This window comes from Bradysia coprophila, unplaced genomic scaffold (assembly GCF_014529535.1).
Source record: "Bradysia coprophila strain Holo2 unplaced genomic scaffold, BU_Bcop_v1 contig_358, whole genome shotgun sequence".
Taxonomy (NCBI): Eukaryota; Metazoa; Arthropoda; class Insecta; order Diptera; family Sciaridae; genus Bradysia; species Bradysia coprophila.
In genome coordinates this window covers 3,579,683-3,588,091 of record NW_023503616.1, presented here as the reverse complement: position 1 = coordinate 3,588,091, position 8,409 = coordinate 3,579,683, and the positions used below count along the sequence as shown (strand labels likewise).

The following is an 8,409-nucleotide window of genomic DNA, read 5'->3' as shown; positions in this document are numbered from 1 at the left end:
TATAATTGAATTTGTGCAAGAACTTGAACCTCTAATAATTTAACAATATATTGAAAAACTAACCACCAGTATCGACGATTCCTAGTTGTATACTAATTCATCAGAACCAGTCACGATATCATCGTCTTTTGTGATGGTTTGCCCATTGCAAAAATTTCCGCAAAGTGACTGTATTCGGCAATGGTACAAACTAAATCCGCAAAGAATGGTTTTCCCGTTTCCTTATAGAAAGATAGACAATTTGAAATCCGCAAACAATGGTTTTCCCGTTTCGCTTCCCGGTTTCCACAACCTGTTACCCATCCCGCCTTACAGTGACATACATAATTTATAAACAACCCTAATCGCTGAAAAGAGAAATGACATTCATTACCAGCTCTTTTCAAAACGTGACAACATTTGTCCCTTTTAGTGATCTATTAAAACTACATCCATGAAAAGTAAAGTGGGTACCTAAAATTGAATCACTGCATCAATAATGAACATTCATTCATTACTGCACACTAAATTTGAGTTTGAATGAATTTATAATTAAATTATTGCAGCAGTAAATTGCAGAATACATACGCGCAAACCTCGCGAACGCACCCATCGAACGAAGAATTCGAATGAGTTACGGTAGCATCGCAGATTCTTTTGTAGGTTTATATTTAGTTTGTCATTTAAATCAAAAGTCTTTCAGTCTAAAAGACATTGCACAAAGATCATCATTGTCATCAGTATGTGACATAGCCACATCGATTGTCAATGCAAGTCAATGCAAGACTTCTTTTATAGAAATTTGGTATTGGTATTTTCCAGTCGGTAAATGACTATATTAAAGTCCTTATTCTTGTATCATCAAAATTTATTTATTTGTTCCTATGCACGGTTTTCTCTTCATCGTTTTGTTTGAACTGCGATGTGTGACGAAGACGGTGAATGTAAAAACTATTTATAAAACAAATTTTCAAATAATTAAACCTCGTTTTTCGTCAACTAAAACTAAATAGTGAATGATAATTGAAAAGCATAAGGAATTCGCGCAAGTAATGCCTCATTGTAATGAGTTACTTCAACGAACATTATATGCAATTCATAGATCTGTAGTATGAATAAGCTGCAGATTAGCTAAAAAATGGAAGTAAAAATAAAACTGGAAAAGTAGAAAAGAATATGCATACATAGAGTGAATCAAGAGCTTTTATAATATACAGTTTGCGCAAATGACGTATAATTTATAAGTCAACTTAAAAGTTCAAAATTACAAAAAGTGGCCCTTTCAATAGAACAAACCGACAAATTAAAATGAAAAATCATGTATTTAAATGTGTGTGTGACAGCTCAGTGTACAGACAGTAAAGGGGACTCTAAATGTCAAAAGTAAATGGACTAGAGTGTTCCGTTTCGGAGATGGTTCAAGTTTGTCCCACGGCATCGTCATATATAAAAAATACCGAAAGTGAACAAGTAACTCATTTTTTGTATGATGTCCCACGGCATAAAAGTGAACTATATCCGAAATGAAGTTGACTTATAAATTATACGTCAGTTGCGCAAACTGTCTAATATCCCTATTAATAAAGAGACCACTGAAAGTCCTGTATCAACGCACTTGAGCAAGAGTGGTACTCTAAAGTTCTGAAACTACAAATTATAGCAATGTTTTAGCAAACATTTTGAGAAAGTTTTCTAAAAGAAAAAAAAATCAAAATTTTCCACATTTTCATTTGAATCTCGACAAAATAAGTAATTGTTAACGTATCTGTTGTGGACAGTATATTTTAGGCAATTTCGCGAGTTGTAGCCTGAACGAAGTGTCTAAAATAAACCGTCTACATCAGATGCGTACAGAACTTATGTCCGTAAACTTAGTCCAAAACAAATTTTTTTGAACCCGCCTCCAGCAAGATTTACCATTTATATGTACTGGGATATGTGAATCCGTAAATACTGAAAACGAATGAAAAAACGAAATATTTTTGGAAAGTATGGTGGTCCCAAAAACTGGATATTATTGTTCGAAATTAAGTAAGTATTGTTGCAAATAGGGTTTCTAACAATTTTTTTTGGTCTTAAACTCACTGATAACACACAGGGTGGATTAATTTTAATTTTTGACGTGCAAAAATATTTTTTGAAAATTTATTTTTTTGACAGTTTCTTTACCACTTGGTTTTTACTGCTACAAAATCTAATAGGTTTGTTCCACGTAACTGTAAACACGAAATTTGACTGGCCGAACGAACACGATTTCATCCACAGAGCTCGGTTTTCATACAAATATTGATGAGGTTATGTCTGTATCAGGGCCTATTTTAAGCGAATTAAATTCCCTAAATTCCTTAAAATTCCCAAAAATTCCTTAAAGTTCCATAAAATTCCCGAAAATTTCTAACTTTTTTTTGGCTTGTAAATCTTGATGCCATTTAAAATTAATTAGATGGGGTACTGAAGATCAAAAACAACTAAGAATCCACAGTTTTTTTTTATTTTGTAGCCTTCGAAGTGAATAAGTAAAAAAAATGTCTAAAAAATTAAGAAATTTTAGGGAATTTAATTCCCTTAAAATAGACAATATTCTGTTGAGAAATTGTCGAATCAAACTGTATTCCAATTTACATTGTTACAACACATAAAATGTTTTTCGAAGCTGGAAATGAAGAGCAACTGTGTTCTTTTTTCTGTGATCTAGAGTGAACAACAATAACAAAGTTTCAAAAATGTGACTACACAAAACATGATAACTTTACATCTTCAAATTCGTTATTGCGTCATCTTAATCTGCGTTTGTGACCCAAACATACAAACTTAGTGCATCCCGTAATGTTATGATGAAGACTTAATTAAACGGATTATACTCTCTCCACTGTTCAATCAATGAGCATATTTTTTTTAAAGGAAACTGTAGTTGAACTTCTCTCTACAGTTTGTACATAATACGCTCTTGCATCATAAATTCATTTGTGATTCCTTTTATCATTGAAAATCGTACAATGCATAAAATTTACAGACCAACTTCCCAGTGCGTTCTTTACCTATTATTATATAAACACCACGCTGAGATTTCATTCTCATTGATATAATCCGCTGAGTAGCAGTAGTCTGTCTGTCAAATACAATAAAAGGTTACGTGCTATATATATGAGTGTGTGTGTGTGATGTGAAAACCAATACTATTCTGTAGAAAAAAGCACCGCATTTCATGAGATGTTCATATTCTCTCTGTTCGGTTCAACAATGGCAAACCAGAGATTCATACAAATATTTGGAGAGATAATACACAAACCATATGAATGAGAGTCGAAAAGCACAAAACAGAACAGCAAAGCAGATAGAATCGAAATCGGTTGTGGAAACTCTTTTGCCTAGAAAATCCAATTTGTATTTGAATGTGTGGAGAAATCGTTCAGTCGTGTTTTGGTTGTCGTCAAGTATCTATTCGAAGATTGATTCCGTGAACCCGGTATTTTATTGAGCTTAGTTTTAGTAGTCGTAGTTTATCAATTGTCATCGATCATAAAAAGTAAAGTCAAATAAAAAGTAGAATCGAAATCAATTTTGAAAAGATCTGTGAACCAAGCTCGAGCTAAAAAAACATTCAACATAAAAATTTTCGGATTCGTTCTATCGAATCGGCATTAAAACCAAAATAAATAAAAAAGGAGAATTAGTTGGAAACATTGAAAAAATCGTTGCATATAAAACGTATAATAATTCTTCGTACTACGGTGAAGTGGAAATAGACGAGGCACAGTCAATTATTCAAAAAATCGGTTCGTGTCGTTAATTAACAAGAAAAGTTTTTCTTTGTAAAAATTAGAATTATTAAATATTTAATTACAGTTTTTAATATAGTGTGTTGAATAGCGGTTAAAACGGTGGTTACAAAGTCAAGTGGCCAAAATTTCAATTGTAATTCTGTATCCCATTGCAATAAAAAGTTTTGAAGGAGCATTGAAAGTTTGCAAAGTTTACATTCATCGGGTCAAGTGTAGAGTGTATTTAAAAAAAAGACAATCCCAAGTGTTTTATACTTAACAGTGTTAAGTGCAATATTAATCAAATAAAGTGAATAAAAAGTCGTTGCGGCTAGTGTGAAAAATATTAAAACGTTTCCGACTGCATCTAAAGTCAAAAGCCACTAAATAACTCAACCGTAAAACATGATGGAACATCAAAATCAGCAGGATCTAGTCCCTACCGGAGCTCCAGCAGAGGTGCCAAACGATCCAGGGTAAGTGTTTGAACGCAATTAATTTGACTAAATAATTTCTAGTCGACAAAAATGTCAGGGTGCCAATTACTATTTACCGCATTAACTTAAATCCAGAGAAAAGTGTCACTGTGCACACACAGCACATACACACATTTGAGTATTTCGTATATATTTCCAATTTCCCAGTTTTTACAATGTACACACTACTCCGGAAGCACATTATCCACAACCTAGCACCCATCAGAATATTTTCCATGCACAAATATGTAACTACGCTTATTCGCTGCTGCTACCCAAACCACCCTCAAACCTAAATCCTTGCGTATATATATTTTTTATATTGCTTGAATGTCTGACTGAATTTCTATACACACACTGAAAGTTTGCTCGAAGAACTTTGAAAGCTTATTTGTCGTTTAGAATATGTGTACACGTTTTCCATGTGCTAGTCCTTAGCTTCAGTTTCTTTCTGTATATTGTACATTGAAAACAGATAACGTTGCGAATGACGAACGTGGAAAAAAAATTTTCTTCTTCTTTTGATGAACAAAAATAAAGCTATGTGTGTAGTATTATTTAAGATATTGTAGACACACTATACTATACAACAGAGAAGAAAAAAAAATGAAAGAACAAAAAATAAATAAATAATTTTGCTTATAACAACGCACGTGCTGTAGTATAAATGTTTTGTTGTTCATCCATTTATATGAATTTCCTGTTAGATTTGGATAATATGTTTGAGATCTCAGGGAGCGTATGTTGTACGTATTTCGGTACGGTTGACTTAACGAGAAACACACATTCTGTGTTTTCAACTACATATAACACAAAACATCTTTACGTCGTTGATCTCATCTCGACTCCCGACAGATTTTCATAATTTTAGACATTTCTCTTTCGATAAACGGACCTCTAATATCCACATAAACTGAAACAAAATATTTTTTTTTCGAACATTAAAAGTATTTATTTTCACAAATACAAATTACGTTGGTGAATCTCTAACCCTACATATTCAGGCACCGTAAGAGCATTTATGGATATTAATTTGTGTAAAAAAAGAGGAAAAAGTTCATGACATTTTGAGTGATTGATAGGGACAAGAGTATTAAAAATACTTAAACTCAATTCGATTTCGCTTCAATTCTGTTTTAAAATTGAAGAAGAGAATTTTTCGATGGTTTCATTTGATAACTGCTCATGGTATGTCATCTGTTGTCGGCGGGTATTGTCAAAGTCGGCATGCGACCTCGAGTGAAACGAAGAGTATCACTTGTAGTTATTTGCAACTGCCATCTTCTTTCCGAGGTCCATATTGAACAAACAACGCAGTTTGGTTTGTTGTCGAAATAGTGACCGCTCGAAACATGATCAGTTTACGTCTTCAAATTCATTATTGCGTCATCTTATTCTGCGTCATTATCCAAATAACATAAACGTTATGCATCTTAGCCGTAATCAGACATGAACAATATGCGTGAGCCAGCAAATCACGTTCCTGGGATTTTTTTCTGGAAAATTTTTGTTTCCGAGAAATGCTTTAGAGAAAGGAAAAAAATAATATTTCCGTGCCTGCTGTCATGTTAGATTTATCAATTTGGGACGATCATTTAAGATCTCGAAACACAGATCTGTTGATCCTTTGTTTCCATTCCCGGTCATCATGTAAATCATGGCAGCCTTCCTGTTGCCGATAGGAACCTGTCTAAGATGTCAGGTCCTATTGCCGCAATTTTTGAAGGAATCACCTCGTAGTCAGCATCCTGCGTCTTAGTTGAAGAAATTTGGGGCAATCACATATCAAGTGTGCACCCGTTTCTTCTTCTAGATCGCAGGAACATCTCGGAGTGTCCGAAAGCCTCAACTTATTCATGTGCCGATTCAGCCCGCAATGTCCCGTCATGTTACGATAAAGGAACACCTAATTGAACTGATTATACGATCTACATTTTGAACAATTTAATATTTTCTGTCAAGCTAGCTGGGCTTAAGGTCTGAAGTAAATTCATATTTTTGTTTGAGCCAATAACGCCAAAAAATATCGATACAACCGGTTTTTCGCAACTGCGTTCTATCAAGTGTCCTGAGCTGACGCGACGTTCCAGTTTTACATTAAAACAACTGATAACATAAAATTAAGTAAGCGAAATTAAACATTTGAATCTGTAACTTCTTTTGTTGGAAGTTTAGCCTTATATTGGAAGAATATCTATTTGAGGGGTCCTGCACTCTACAATTTATTGTCATTTATTGGTATTTATTGAGATTTATTTTGGGATTTACTCAGATATGAAAGATTTTTTGATTCCCTATCTATTACTTCATTCATTCTAAAACATGCATTTTACTATCTAAGACCACGTTAAGTCGAAGTCATTACTTATTTTTCTCATTGCTGTCGATAACAGGCGATTATAGCTGTTCCTAGAAAATAATGAAATTCGCGTCCTTTTTTGAGTGTCCACGCAGCACAGCACTTACATTTTTTTCCTCTTTCGCCCGAAAATTTCAAAAATACCCGTCCCCGCGATCATGCGCTCTGGTCTCACTAATCTAAATTTATTAGCTCCCAAACTATATTTGCTTTTTCGAAATGTCTACTCTTCCAATTAGTTTTTCAGTTGGTTCCAAACAATTCTTTGTTTCTGCTCCGTTCATTACCATAACTAAATTAAATGAATGAGTAATATTCAATGAGCGACTATTTTAATATTTGTTATTAATTCAATTGGTATCGATTGGTTAGCACAAAAACACACATAGCACACATAACTTTTCAACGTTTTTTTTTTTTTAATTCGTTAAAGAGACGACACTGGTGTTTGCATTTGGATGTTAGCTATGTGTACCAAATAAATATTTCAGACTGAATGAGCTTATGTATACAACTATGTACTCTGTACTGTAATGTTCTAAACACAAAGCAAAATCGAAAATAACATGATGGTGTTGTCTATTAGAAGTTAAAGAAAAGTTCAGATTTTTTTTTACTCGGAATCTACATTATAATTTTGTAGTCACTCAATTAACACCTCAAGCAGCTAATTTAAATAAATGTCGCACCAGAACCTATTCGTTACGTGATCGTTGCTAGGTTTTAAATATATGAAAATAATAATAGATTTTTTCCGAAGCAGACTCAGCTGTTGATTTTTTAAAAATTCATCAGAAATCCGAAGAACATTAATCATTGCTTTCTACATCGTCTGTATTCTGATAAGTCTTCAACTAATTTAACTATATATAATCCTGACCTCAACAATATGTTTTTTTTTTCGTCATCGATCTTAGTATCATCGTTGCACGCCACGTTTTTCTTTCGGATTTATTTAAAAAAAAATTATTCTCAAATCAACTCGTAGTGTATGTGTTTGGTCGACAATCTATGCATAATATCAAACATTTTTAGTATATTCGGTTTCGGTTCAACTAACTAGACTACATTTTATATTCTACAACGTGCGATAACGTTCGAACACGTCTCTCGATTACGATACTGGAGTGGAGAAGCTCTCATAGTATTTATACAAAACGAAACGGATTTGTATGATTAAATTTAACTTATAACACCTATGGCTTATCCGGTTTTATCACGTAAAATAAACACTAAATACAGTGAAAATTAACAAGCATGGTGAGTAGATGTTGTAAAATTTTCAAATACGAAAAAAAATCTCGCCTTTACTCGACTTCAGACGTTAGTCATAATATTGTAGATCAATGCGACGTGATAAGGCGAAACAAAATGCGTAAAAGTAAAAAAAAAGTTTCTTGTAAGAAATTCTTATCGCCTCTTGTATCGTCAAAGTTTATCTTTTCATGTTTAGACAGACTAAATGTCATGACAACAGCGACAACTTATTATCTGCATACATTTTCAGGTGTTACTACACCAGGCATACTAAGGAAGTTTGGCGATTAATTTTTATTTGTTCAATTAAAGCCACCGGTTTTAATGCAGTGATCGGTATAATTGCGGTATCAATTCTACTTGGAAGTGCTAAGTTTGTTGATCAGTAACAGGAGACAGTGGCTAGGAAATACACAATTCTGTCTACTTTAAGATCGGCATTTGTATCTTCTTACGACTGCCTCTACTATCTTAGAACATCAACGGATTGTGTGCAGATGTTGGAATGTGTAAGATGACCGAATGTTTTTTGACTTAACGTTTTTAGTATCCTAGTCAATACCGTTGCAGTTATAAC

The 8,409-nt window shown here is 33.5% G+C and overlaps 1 protein-coding gene across 10 annotated transcripts in view; it reads left to right on the top strand.

Annotated features, from left to right (window-relative positions):
- The first annotated feature begins 3,368 nt into the window (after positions 1-3,368).
- The window catches only part of LOC119081248 (RNA-binding protein Musashi homolog Rbp6), a 408,246-nt gene continuing 403,205 nt past the window's right edge, over positions 3,369-8,409 (top strand). For 3 of the 10 annotated variants that reach the window (XM_037189980.1, XM_037189978.1, XM_037189982.1), the window contains exon 1: positions 3,397-4,216. In XM_037189980.1, coding sequence (XP_037045875.1) covers positions 4,146-4,216 — 71 coding nt within the window. In that variant the 5' untranslated portion in view covers positions 3,397-4,145. Of the gene's footprint in view, positions 4,217-8,409 lie in introns of all 10 variants that reach the window. The other 7 variants (XM_037189975.1, XM_037189977.1, XM_037189981.1 and 4 more) reach the window with 7 other exon arrangements.